At 44.6% G+C, this 13,978-nt stretch overlaps 1 protein-coding gene across 1 annotated transcript in view; it reads left to right on the top strand.

The window, feature by feature from the left end:
• Positions 1 to 8,352: 8,352 nt before the first annotated feature.
• The window catches only part of STK4 (serine/threonine kinase 4), a 97,751-nt gene continuing 92,125 nt past the window's right edge, over positions 8,353 to 13,978 (top strand). Inside the window, exon 1 of the mRNA XM_035006395.1 lies at positions 8,353 to 8,387. Within this exon, the coding sequence (XP_034862286.1) occupies positions 8,353 to 8,387 (35 nt within the window). The remainder of the gene's footprint in view (positions 8,388 to 13,978) is intronic.

The following is a 13,978-nucleotide window of genomic DNA, read 5'->3' on the forward strand; positions in this document are numbered from 1 at the left end:
AAGACTGTGAGGTCTTTAAAGGCAGGAAATAGGTCTTTATTTTTGTCTCCACAAGACCGAACCGGATCTGGCACCAAACATGCCGTTCTAAGGTCTGTTGACAGACACCTGGTCCCTGCCCTCAGGAATTTAGTTATAATTATTTGTGTAAACCCAACCCAACCAGACTATAAACTTTCTGAGTTGCTGTTCCATCTGAATCCCCTCAGTCCAGCACAGGCCCTACACAAGGAAAGAATGAACACTTAGTGTGGTGGGGAAACCTGACCAGGCACATACACTGCTGGTTATCTACTCAACAGCTTCCATCTTTGCTTCCAGAAGTCTGAATTCTCCTGGTCCAGGGAATGAATCAGGATTTCTTTAAACCAATCACAATAATCTCATTCTATTTTGCCAGTGATCCATCAGGGGTGGACATGCCTGTGATTTGCCCAATGAGTTACAGGATGTCTGCTGGGTCCTTATGGGAAAGTTCTTCCTCCCAGATAAGAGGTACAGGACTGCAAAATAACGTTTTCTTTTGCTCTCTTTATGATTTGGGTACTGTTGGGTTAAGGATATTCACCTGGACATGTGGTAGTCATTTTGCAATTGTGAGGCAATAAGCACAGGTATGAAAAACCAATGTGCTAGGAGGGCGGGAGGGGAAAGATGAAACTGACATTGGGGAGCCCCTGAATCAACCCTGGGAGGACTGACTTCTGGGCTACTTATTAATAAACAACAAATGTCATGGGGCCTTAAGCCACCATTTAGTTGTTTTTTTTTCTGTTGCTTGGAGGTGGATATATTCTAAATGGTACACCAGACAAGTACAACTGTGTCAAGCTGTATTTTCCAAAAATGACCAAAACAATAATTTCCAGTCCTCTACCCTCTTCCAGAACTTGGCCACTCCCCCATGCAGAGTGGTGTCTATTCAGCTCTCTTTGAAACTGCACAGGACTTTGGGGTCCCCTCAACAGTGGAAAGGACATTATCTACCTCCCAAGACTATGCCATTAAAAGGCACTGCAGCTTCCTCCTGGCTCCCCCTCACAAATATCCTTCAGAACCTAGCCTTTATCCATATTTGTTTTAACCAAAACAGAGAGGTCTTCTCTACCCCCAGCGCCAAGTGAGCTCCCAGCCAACAGCCAGCACCAACTTGTCAGCCATGTGAGTGAGGCATTTTGGGTAAGAATTCATCCAAATGGTGACTGACCCTGACTGACACCACGGAAAAGAGATAAGCCTTCCCTGTGGAACCATGCTCAAACTGTAGATTTATGAGTGAGAGAAAAAAAATGTTTTATGCCACTAAGTTTTGGGAATGGTTTCTTACACAGCAACTGATAAATGGTAATCCCTTCCCACAATGCTTCCCATAAATGCAGAGCTGATAAAAGCAGAACTGAAAGAATTTAGGGGAGGGAGCTATTGGGGAGTCCGGGCAGAGAGGAAGTCTTCTAGGAGGAGGTGACTTTTTAAAAATAACTATTGAGAAATAATTCACTAGCATAAAATTCACCCATTTAAAGTTGTGTACAGTTCAGTGGTTTTTATTATAGTCAGTGTTGCACAATCATCACCACAATCAATGTTAGAATATTGTCATTACCCCAAAATGAAACCCCACATCTTTTAGTCATCAGGCCCAATTCACCTACCCCATCTCCCCCATCCCCGAGCCCAAACCCAAAGCAACCACTAATCTACCTTCTGATAGATTTGCCTATTTTGGACTTTTCATGTACATGGAATCATATGACACACGATTCTTTGTGATTGGCTTTTTTCACATAGCACACTGTTTTCCAGGGTCATCCATGGTGTAGCATGTATCAGAACTTCATTCCTTTTTATTGCTGAATAATTTTCCATTGTATACATTTTGGGTGTCCATTTTATTTATACATTTATCAGCTGATAGAAATTTGGGTTCTATTTTTGGGGCAGGAAATAACTTTTTGATATTTATTAAGATTTCATCTCTCTGAGTTAACCATCTCATCAAAGTCATATTTAATTTGTATTCAGCTTTAATGGGGAAGGAATAGATATTATAGCTGTAGTCTCCTGAGTGAGATAATATGCACAGACATTATTATTGGACAGTAATCTTTTTGTTATTTAAACACTTCTTTTCAGGGTTAATTGGTAGTTTCTTTAAATAATATCTCTGCCTTCATTGGTTGAGAGACACTGGTGAGTAAAGATGTGTTAGAATCAGGACAGTCTGGGACGCCTGGGTGGCTCAGTCGGTTAAGCGGCTGCCTTCAGCTCAGGTCCTGGGATTGAGTCCCACGTCGGGCTCCTTGCTCAGCAGGGAGCCTGCTTCTCCCTCTGCCTGCAGCTCCCCCTGCTTGTACTCTTGCTCACTCTCTCTCGCCTATGCTCTCTCTAGCAAATAAATAAATAAAATCTAAAAAAAAAAAAAAAAAAAGAATCAGGACAATCTTACATTTCATTTAACTGAGCCAGGCACAGCCAATACTTTTATATGCTGATTCCAAATAATGAACCAATTAGTCTTGGGGAAAGAAGTAGAGACAGCATCATAATTTGTCAATTTACAGTTCTGGATGCTTTTCAATTCAGGTGTATCAATCATGATCTAATCTGAAAACACTGAGTAAGATGGTTTATGAAAGGGATTTGAAATAAGAAGTTAGTTCAGGGAATTGGGTGTCAGAGGTGACAGAGGAGTCAAGAAGCCAACAGAGAACGGTGAGGGAGCCCAAAGGCCAGCAGCAGCAGGAAATGACTACTATGCCCAGGACTTGAATATAAAAAGGAAATGGAGATGATATGGCTTGGAGTGTTGGGGTTTGGAGCCAATGGCCAAGAAAGAATTCTTGAGACATCTTTGGGGCAAAAAGGTGGGTTTTATTAAAGCATGGAGGCAGGACCCAGGGGTAGAAAGAGCTGCACTAGGGTTATGAGGAGTGACTGATTAAAGATTTTCTATCCTGGGGCACCTGAGTGGCTCAGTCGTTAAGCATCTGCCTTCAGCTCAGGTCATAATCCCAGGGTCCTGGGATGGAGCCCCGCGTCAGGCTCCCTGCTCCTCGGTAAGCCTGCTTCTCCCTCTCCCACTCCCTCTGCTTGTGTTCCCACTTTGGCTGTATCTCTCTCTGTCAAATAAATAAAATCTTAAAAAAAAAAAAAAAGATTTTCTATCCTATGGAGAGGAGGGTGATGTTAGGGCTCCAGGAAATTGAGTCTATAGGTTTCTGGAAATTGCTTTTTTCTTATAAATCATTAAGACAGTTGCAAACTGAAGGAGATTTGTGTCCTGCATCCGGCAGGACTGTGATCGCCATCAGTTAACCATTTTTTTTTTTTTAAGGTTTTATATATTTATTTGACAGAGACACAGCGAGAGAGGGAACACAAGCAGAGGGAATGGGAGAGGGAGAAGCAGGCTTCCCGCTGAGCAGGGAGCCCGATGCGGGGCTCGATCCCAGGACCCTGGGATCATGACTTGAGCCGAAGGGAGACGCTTAACGACTGAGCCACCCAGGCGCCCTGGTTAACCTTTTTTTTTTTTTCCTCTCCTTTGTTCTAGGGCAGCCAGAAGTGCCTGAGGAATGTCACACATATCCCACAAGGGGGGGTGGGAGAGTTGTGGAGTGTTAGCTTGTGCTTTGCCCTCAGTTTGCCTATGCTCCTTCATCAGTGATATTTACAGAGTTCAGAAGCTGCAGTAGAGTAGAAGCTGGAGCCAAGTAAGGATGCTCTAGGAGGAGCTGAAGACAAAGTTACTGTTGGATACTTGATCAGAAGCAAAGAAGAGAGAGAAAGACTGGCTTCTCTCTTAGTTCTGCCCTCCGTCTCCTGCCAGTGCTGGCTGAAACTGGCCAGAAGTCAGCTGACATGGGAACCTGGGACGTGAGCTTGCAGGGTTGGTCTCTTCCCCTAAAACTTCTCAGGTATGACATCAAAAGTATGACTCATAAAAGAAAAAAAGTGGATAAACTATACTTAAAAATTAAAGTTTCTGTTCTTTAAATAAGACTGTTAAGAGAATGAAAATACAAGCCCCAGAAAATGTTTGTAAATCACATATCTGATAAAGGACATGCATCCAGAATATTAAAAAACACTAAAAACTCAGTAATAAGGAAACAGTGCAATTTTAGGAAGGACAAAAGACTTGAACAGATAGTTCAGAAAATATACAGATGGCAAGCACTTGAAAAGATGCTCAACCTCAACCTCATTAGCCAGTAGAAAAAATACAAACGAGAAACACAGTGAGAGGGGGGCCTGGTGGCTCAGTAGGTTAAGTGTCTGCCTTCAGCTCAGGTCCTGATCTCAGGGTCCTGGGATCAAGCCTCACATCGGGGTCCGTGCTCAGCAGGGAGTCTGCTTCTCCCTCTCCCTCTGCCCCTCCCTCCTTGCTTGTGCCCCCCTGCAATAAATAAATAAATAAAATCTTAAAAAAAGACAACACAGTGAGATACCACTACACGCTATTAGATCGGTTAAAATTGCAAAGACCGATCATACCAAGTGTAGATGACATAGAGCTATTGAAATTCCCATACACTGTTGGTGGAAATGTGAAATAGTATAATCACCCTGAAAAACAGTTTCTTAATACATTAACCAAGTATCTTCTATATGACCCAGCTATTTCTCACCTGCGTGTTTACAAGAGAAATGAAATGTAGGTATGCCTATATGTATGTCCATATAAACATGTGTACATAAATGACTGTAAGTTTTATTTGTAATAACCAAAAACTGGAAAATGATTACTTTGAAACCATTGGGCTTTGGGGTGGTTTTTTATGTAGTGATAGTTAACTGGTACACTGAACTAACTCTTTGCAATTTTTTGCATCTTTACATTGCCCTTATTCAATGTGACTCTGGCCACAGTTCCTACCTCATCTCCTACTTTTCCTTACTCATTCTGCTCCAAACATGCCAAATTCTAGCTGCTCTTCCAACACAAGCCTTTGCCCTTGTTGTTCCGTCTGCCTTAAATACTTGTTAAAAGTATTAGTGTGACTTAGTCTCTCATTTCGGTCAGATGTTGGGTTTTTTTTTTTTTTTTGGTCTATATGGTTTTTGTTGCTTTGCTTATTGCCTTTCCCACTTAAATGTAAGATCCACGAGGGCAGAAACTTTATTTTGCTCACTGCTTTGCACCTAGTACTGTGCTTGGCCCAGAGCAGATACTAGATATGTATTTGTTGAATGAATGAATGAATGAATGAGTGTTCTGACCTTCTCAGAGTTTTCATGATCCTACTAGCCTTGGTTAGGTTCTCACATTATGGTTTTATATAATTTAGCACTACATTACCTCTCTAGCAACTATGTCTTCTACACTGTAAATTGCAAAAAAAAAGCTAGAACTCATCTATGTCCTGAGTACTGTTACATAGCCAGAGCCTAGTACAGTGCCAGGCATATGTAGCTCAGTAAGCACAGAATGAAATATGAGTAACCCTGCTCATTGGTTCTTTTTTATTTTATTTTTAAAGATTTTATTTATCTATTTGACAGAGAGAGACACAGCGAAAGAGGGAACACAAGCAGAGGGAGTGGGAGAGGGAGAAGCAGGCTTCCCGGGGAGCAGGGAGCCCGACGCGGGGCTCGATCCCAGGACCCTGGGATCATGACCTGAGCCAGAGGCAGACGCTTAACGACTGAGCCACTCAAGTGCCCCTGGTTCTCTCTTTTTTAAAGATTTTATTTATTTTAGAGTGAGAGAAAGAAAAAGCGTGTGCACACGTGTGGAGAGGGGCAGAGAGAAAGGAAGAAAGAATCTCAAGCAGACTCCCCACTGGGCACAGAGCCAGACACAGAATCTCACAACCCTGAGATCATGACCTGAACCAAAATCACAAGTTGGATGCTCAACCGACTGAGCCACCCAGGTGCCCCATTGGTTCTTTCTCTTAAGCTATTATCATATTATGGTTTACTAAGGTTTGTTATTTACTTATTTATTTTTAAAGATTTTTATTTATTTGAGAGACAGAGAGAGAACAAGAATGAGTTGGGGGGAGAGGGAGGGGGAGAAGCAGGCTCCCCGCTGAGCAGGGAGCCAGACCTGGGACTCCATCTCAGAACCCTGGGATCATGACGTGAGCCGAAGGCAGTAGCTTAACCAACTGAGCCACCCAGGTGCCCCTTAAATTAGTTATATTAAATACAATTTAAAATTCAGTTTGTCAGTCATACTAGTCACATTTAGAGTGCTCAGCAGCCACATGTGTCTGTCTACTGGCAATGGTTTTGGACAGCACATACATAGAACATTTCCACCATTACAGAAATTTCTATGGGGCAGTGCTGGACTGGACATTCTATTGAAAGACGGGGCAATCCTAATGTCAGTCCATCTTTTGGAAAAATCCCAGGAAGGGGATAAAGGAGGGATGTTTGACATTGTGTACTGGTAAATTGACATTTATTTTTAAAAATATTTTCCGAGTACCTCATTTATAGGGATGTGTGTGTGGGCAGCGGGGCCTGAACATAAGGTCAAACGAAGAGTGTGCTTTAGGAGAAGTACAGGAAAAGTACCAGGGGATTTCAGAGGATAGAGGACTGACTTTTTGTAATAGGGACCTGTGATGGCTTCCTGAACTTTGTGCCAAACTTTTGATCTTTACTACCTCAGGGCTCCTACTGCCATTTGTACAGATTTGTAGTAGGGCAAAGAGGCAAATAAAACATGCATTCTGGGGCGCCTGGGTGGCTCAGTCGTTAAGCATCTGCCTTCGTCTCAGGTCATGATCCCAAGGTCCTGGGATCAAGCCCTGTATCGGGCTCCCTGCCCGGCAGGAAGTCTGCTTCTCCCTCTCCCATTCCCCCACTGCTTGTGTTCCCTCTCTCGCTGTCTCTCACTCTGTCAAATAGATAAATAAAATCTTTAAAAACAAAACAAAACAAAACATGCATTCTGTGGAGTCCAGCCCATCTTGAGTTAAAAACTTTTCTATCACTAGCTGTGTCTATGTGAGTCTCAGCTTCCTCACCTGTAAAATGGGGATAATAACTTCTACTTCATAGGATTGTTTGAGGATTAAGAGACAGCCTAGGATTGGGGCGCCTGGGTGGCTCAGTTGGTTAAGCGACTGCCTTCAGCTCAGGTCATGATTCTGGAGTCCCAGGATCGAGTCCCGCATCGGGCTCCCTGTTCGGCGGGGGGTCTGCTTCTCCCTCTGACCCTTCCCCTCTCATGCTCTCTGTCTCCCATTCTCTCAGATAAATAAATAAAATCTTTAAAAAAAAAAAAAAAAAAGAGACAGCCTAGGATTGTGCCTGGCACATATTCTCTGTAAATGTGTTTCTCCTGTATAAGGGGAACGGATCGGTTACCCCTATTTTAGCACATGGGGTGCCATATCTGGGTGGCCCTGAAAGGTGGCTGCTCAGGTGTCAATTTCATGGATGGCATACCTTTGGGAAAAGCAGGACAAATAATACATAAAATTGGGGATAACGTTACAGATTTCCTAAGAGGATTAAATGAGATAATATAAGTAAGTAAGCACCTGGCAAGAGCTTAATCACGATTAGCTAGCTATCCTTATGTCCGCAAACTAACTCAAAGGTGAGAGGCCCTTAAGAAAAGAGGGTGAGCGGGGCGCCTGGGTGGCTCAGTTGGTTAAGCGACTGCCTTTGGCTCAGGTCATGATCCTGGAGTCCCGGGATCGAGTCCCGCATCGGGCTCCCTGCTCGGCGGGGAGTCTGCTTCTCCCTCTCCCACTCCCCCTGCTTGTGTTCCCTCCTCGCTGTGTCTTTCTCTGTCAAATAAATAAATAAAATCTTTAAAAAAAATAAAAAAATTAAAAAAAAAGAAAAGAGGGTGAGCAATTTGCAGCCTGATGCTCTGTGACGTCCAAGGGCGGTCCGGCCTCCGTCTGGAACAAGAATCCAACCGGCTAGGAGCGGCAGGAACCCACAAATACCTCCAGGAGTCCGTGGAGCAGCGCTTTCCAGAAATCGCGTAGAACTTGGCCGGTTAAGAACCGACGGCGCTTCGCAAGAACCCTCAGTATCTCAGTCCGAGGAATGAGGGCCAGGCCGAAGCGGAGACGGTTCCCGGCCCGAGTCCCAGTGTCCCGGGCGAACCGCGCCACACGGAGACGGCGTCGCCGACGGACTGGAGCCGGACGAGGACGCTCCGGGCTCCGCGGCCGCGCCCCGCGCGCCACGTGACTCAGGCTCCGCACCACGTGGTCCGGCCCCGGTCCTCGCCGCCCCGCCCCGCTCGCGCGCTGCGCGCCGCTTCCGGTGGGGGCGGAAAGCGGAAGTGTGGGAGGGTCTGCGGGGCGGGCTCGGGGAGGTCCCGGGGGCGGATGGAGCAGTGAGCGGGTCTGGGCGGCTGCCGGCAGCGCCATGGAGACGGTGCAGCTGAGGAACCCGCCGCGCCGGTGAGGGGCCGCTGGCTGAGGGGCAGGGGGTGGGGAGAGGGAAAGGCGGGAACTGGCGGAGGAGAGGCACCGGGTGCGCCCCCGGAGGGATGGACCTGCGGGGCGAGGCGATCCTGGCACCTGCTGAGTGGGGGAATCTCCGCCGGGAGGGGGTCCGGCAGAGGGGAGCATGCGCCCAGGGGGATAAACGTGGGGCTGGTTGGGGAGAGCACTTGCTGCGGGGGGACATCCTGGTGGAAGGGGGCACTGCTGAAGGGAGCAGCTGCTGAGGGACGTGGGGACAAGTTAGGGAGAGCACCTGCTGAGGGCGGGGGCGCCTGGGGGGATGCCATGCTAGGAACGATTCATTGGCATGCTGAAGCAGGATGAGAACCTAGAGGCGTCTAAGATATGGGTCAGGAACAAGCAGAGGAAGGCTGGGTGGACTTTCTAAGGGAGGGGGGTCCCACTTGAGGGGTGCAGTGGGAAGGATCTGTTGAGGGGAAAAGCTCTGCGCCTAAGGCTGGAGGCGTGCCGAGAAAGGTTGAAGGTCCCGCAAGGGAGGGCTTCGTGCAGGATAAGCATTTAGGAAGATTTTCCAGGTAGTGTCCCCACTCTAGAATGAGGATGACATCTTTCATTCCTGATGCCCCCCTGCCTTCCTAGTTTTCCTTACATCCTCTTCAGCTTTTCAAACCTGACATTGGGGGGTGGATAAGGAAATAAGATATTTTGAAGAAGGGCAAATGGAGGCCCAGAAGAGTTGAGACACAGTCCTATGTGTTTCCTTCTTTGCTGTAGGGTCTGGGTCACGACCTGACCAGACTGGGCCCGTTTCAGGGCTCTATTGTTTTGCATCAGCTCCAGATCCTGCTGCTACCTGGAATTGTTTTAAGTCGAGATCGGGGAGGTGGCTGATCCTAGAAAGTCTGAACTCCTGCGTTGGTTTTAGTTATATCATTGATTTGCTCTGTGGACACCAGGGTCTTGTGTCACTCTGCCACATCTGGAGAAAAATAGAGAGCAGAGATCAAGGGAATCATGCTTCTCTGAGGTGCAGTGTAGTTAGCTTCTATTTCACAGAGACCTCTGACTTCCTGCAGCAGAATGAGCACTAAAGTAGGAAGTGTTCAGTGTGTGGGAGTGTGGGGCAAAGGAGAGGTGAAGGGAAGGGATTGGCAGCCTGGGCTGCACACTTGGGGTTTGTTTGAAGTACACAAACATTGCAGAAGGCAAATAGCTGGTTGGGATGGACTCATAATTCACCCTACTGTAGTGTGCTGAGACGGAAATGATAATGATTCTTACACGTACGGCACTTACTGGGTGCCAGGGACCGTTCTCAGTGCTTTCCCTGTCTCCTGGTGAACCACATGTAATTGGTCTATAAAAATGGTAATTTCGTGTGGTTCAGCTTATTATGACTCTTTCAATCCTCACAACAATCCTATGAGGTGGTTACTTTTATATCTCTATTTTGCAGGTGATAAAACTGAGGCACAAAGAGTTTTAAGTGATTGCGGGAGGTTCCACTGTTAGTAAGTGGCAGAGCTAGGCTTTTAAACCAGGTGGTCTGGTCCAAAGTCCATGCTCTTAACTGCTTCCTCTGATGCCGCTCTGGAAGTACCCCTGTTTCACAGGGCCTGTGTATGTTAGCAAGTATTTGCTACAGCACCATAGAGATCCAGTTATAAACGTACACTGGTTATATTTCTTTCTGAAATATATTCGTTGTTTCTCCGAGGCCTTGGTTTAATTGAAAAGAGGATTAGGAATCTGAGTTTTGTTTCTACCTTGCCTTGTGTTACATAATCTTGGGCAAAAGCGTAAACCTTTTTGCTTTTTGGTCCAGCTTATTCCTGCACCTTTTGGATTTTAAGAAATTTATTAAATGTGCAAGAGAAGAGCATTGCAGGGCTGAATTCTTGAATGACTGGTACTTTCCTGCTCATCATAACTAGTGAAGTACTTAATCTGCATTAGATTAACTTTATTACTTGCATTTATTAGGATTGCCATATCAGTTTCACAGACTGGGTGATTTAAACAACAGAAATGTATTTTCTCCCAGTTTTCTGGAGGCTAGAAGTCTAAGATCAGGATGTCAGCAGGGTTGTTTCTTTGAGGCCTCTCTCCTTGGCTTGTGTAGGTGGCTCTCTCCTTCCTATGTCTTCACATGGTTTTCCCTCTGTACCTCTCTGTGTCCTCATCTCCTATAAGGACACCAGTTGAGTTAGGGCCCACCTCTATGACCTTATTTTACCTTAATTACCTATTTAAAGGCCCTGTCTCCAAATAAAGTCACATTCTGAGGTCCTGGGGCTTAGTATTTCGACATAGGAATTTGGGGAGGGGCAACATATGAATTTTACTATCATTAAAAAAGTTATCAATTTATCTTACACATTTGTTGTAACCATATCAAATTCTGAATGGAAAGAGGGATAGGTATACATAAATAACATGAACCTTACAAGAGTTCTAAGATAGGAGAAAGAGGCTTGAGAATTAGCCAAATCTGTGCGTAACTACTTCGTAAATACCCTTGTTTGTGTTTGAGAGATACAGGTGTCTTTTCAGAGATTCAGTTGGCATGTGTTTTCAGCAAGGGATAGTAATCCCAATGCAGGAAATGCTCTTTGCATTCATGAGCTTGACATTTGTGTGTGACTGAGTGATGAGAGATTCAAGTTGATGGCTTACGTAGGAGATTATGATTTTTTCAAGTGAGCTGGCATTAGATAATAATAGTGTGGTGGAGGATGTAGAGGGCATTTCTGGGATGGTTGGCTGTCCACGTGGCCATCTGACTTAGGAGAGGAGCATCTGCCGGTGTTTGGTCCACGGAGGCTGTGTTGGCCAGGCCTGTTCTTTTATGAGCAAGCAGTGAAACTACCTAGGACCTGGGGAAGTCCGAACTGAGAGCTGAATCATCAGTCGGGCTGTTTTGTGCTTCTGCCATGAAGACTTAGGGTATAAAGTATCACTGAGAGTCACTTATCAAAAGATTTTTGAAGGAATCTTATTTGTTGATAATCTGGTAATCCTTTTTAGGGTGGCATTCTGTTCTGGAAACTCACAAGGATTGCTGATAAAAGTTTAGGATTCCCATCGTTACATTCATTAATCCATATAGGAAATATTTATTGACCACCTCTGGGTTATCAGGCAGCAGAGAGATAAAGATCTATTAAGCCTGGATCAAAAGCAAACAAAAAACTGGGGCACCTGGGTGGCTCAGTCTGTTAAGCATCTGCCTTTGGCTCAGGTCATGATCCCAGGATCCTGGGATCCAGCCCCAGGGAGTCAGCTTCTCCTTCCCCCTGCTCTTGTGCGCTTGCTTGCTCCCTCTCTCTCAAATAAATAAATAAAAAATCTTAAAAAAACAAAAGCCACAAACAAAAAACCCAAGTAGATTGTTTGAAAGAAGTCTCTGAGCAGGTATATACAGTTTGTCTGTTGGAGGATTATCAGGGGCTTGCAGCTGTTTCTCGCATGCCAGGCACAGTTTCCTTTGTTATGTTGTGGTCTCAGAGTAGTTGAAATAGTGAGTTTTGCTTTTTGTAAACCACAAAGTCAGTACTTCAAAGGAACATATTCGATCTTCCTTTATATAAGTTGTTTAATTATACTTGAGAAATGAGGTATTGTCCATTGTTTATACAGTTATGAATTCAGCGCTTCACCAAAAAACCCTCCTGGTTCATGCAATGTTCTTTCTAACATCTGAGTTCATAGACATTTCACTTCTGAAGTTTAAGAGGAGTTTCACTTCAGCCCTTTTTGTTTTGGAGTTAGTTTTTATGTCGTCACTGGAATTTAATGTTTAGGACCTTTTGATTTTCAAAGGTCACTACGGTCATTTGTTAATTTTCAAGTTGTGGCAATTATTGACTTGGAACATTTCTCCATTTCTTTAGTGTGTAGTCTTTGACATTTACAGAATTATGTGAGATTGTCCTTTAGAGATCAGTGTTTATGGGTGGACACACTTGATGTGTTCAGTTTTCTTTCTGTCTTCTGGTTTTGCTAGTTCCTCCAGGAAGGTATGTGTGTGTGTGTATGTATGTATGTAATTCAAGTCCTCTCTTGTAAAAATTGGTATTATCCAGCTGGTTTAAACCTTTTCTCTACAAAAAAGTCTCCAGTGTTACTACTTCCATAATTTCACCATTTCCTGAGCTCTCTTTTTTTTTGTTGTCCTTTGTAGTTTCAGGAAACCATTGTGTAGAAGATATACACACATGCGCGCGCGCGCGCGCACACACACACACAAATATTCCTTGGCAAGCTCCTTCCTTAAGCCCATTGATAATTTTCAGACATCTTAGTTTAAAAAAAATATTGTTAATTTATAACCTCCCAGGTTTGTTATTTACTGTGTCTAGCATAGTCAGAAAAATCTGAATTATCAGGGAATTATAAGCTGACATGTATCTTTGACTTTGGGGGCTTGTTGGATGTACACAGCCACTCATGGGAGAGTCTGAGTCTGTTTGAAGTTCCTAGCTGCATAGTTATTTTTCACTTTTGATCATGTCTAAGTATATACCTTCCACTTTCTGTTTCTGTGATACCTATAGAATTCCTGTGTTTTAGCTGAATTACCAAAATCTTGCTAAGGGAGAGCAAGAGTCTCTGTGTCTTCCTTGGCCTCCAGTCTGAGACCATGTTTCAATTCATAGGTAACCTTACATTAAACATCTCTTCTGAAGAGATAGTTATGCCATCTTAATTCATGGAATCTCAAGATATAAATGGATTTTAAAGGTTCTGTCAAAGCTTGAATCCACTCTAGCATTTCAGGCAAATGATGATTCATTTTCTGTTTAAGTTCTCCAGTGATGGGGAGCTAGGGACTTCTTAAGGCAGTCTAAACCATTTTAGAACAACTTGTGTTGTTAGGAAATTTCTTTCTTTTTTAAATTTTATTTCAGAGAGAGAGAGTGCGGCGAGAGCACAAGCAGGGGGAGGGACAGAGGGAGAGGGAGAAGCAGACTCCCCACTGAGCAGGGAGCCCGATGTGGGGCTTGATCCCAGAACCCTGAGATCATGACCTGAGCCGAAGGCAGACACTTAACTGACTGAGCCACCCAGGCACCTTGGAAAATTTCTTACACCTGTTGAACTGAAGTCTGACTCTTGGTAGTTCTCTACCCTCTGGTCCTGATTATGCTCACCAGAGGGCCGCAGGACACATGTAATACCGCCATAGACCGCCCTTAAGTCTCCCAGCTGGGGCACCTGGCTGGCTCAGTCGGAAGTGTGTGTGACTCTTGATCTTGGGGTCATGAGTTCAAGCCCCACAGTGGGTGTAGAGATTACTTAAATAAATAAAAAACTTAAAAAAAAGTCTTTTACGAACCATGAGAGACTATGACTCCGGGAAACAACCTGAGGGTCTCAGAGGGGAGCGGGATGGGAGGATGGGGTAGCCCGGTGGTGGGTATTAAGGAGGGCACATGTTGTAATGAGCACTGGGTGTTATACACAAATAATGAATCATGGAACACTACCTCAAAAACTAATGATGTACTCTATGGTGACTAACATAACATAATAATAAAAAAAAAGTCTCTTAGCTTGCCTTTGTTGTTGTTTACCAGTAAAGA

This window comes from Mirounga leonina, unplaced genomic scaffold, assembly GCF_011800145.1.
Source record: "Mirounga leonina isolate KUSES-001 unplaced genomic scaffold, KU_Mleo_1.0 Mir_150, whole genome shotgun sequence".
Taxonomy (NCBI): domain Eukaryota; kingdom Metazoa; phylum Chordata; class Mammalia; order Carnivora; family Phocidae; genus Mirounga; species Mirounga leonina.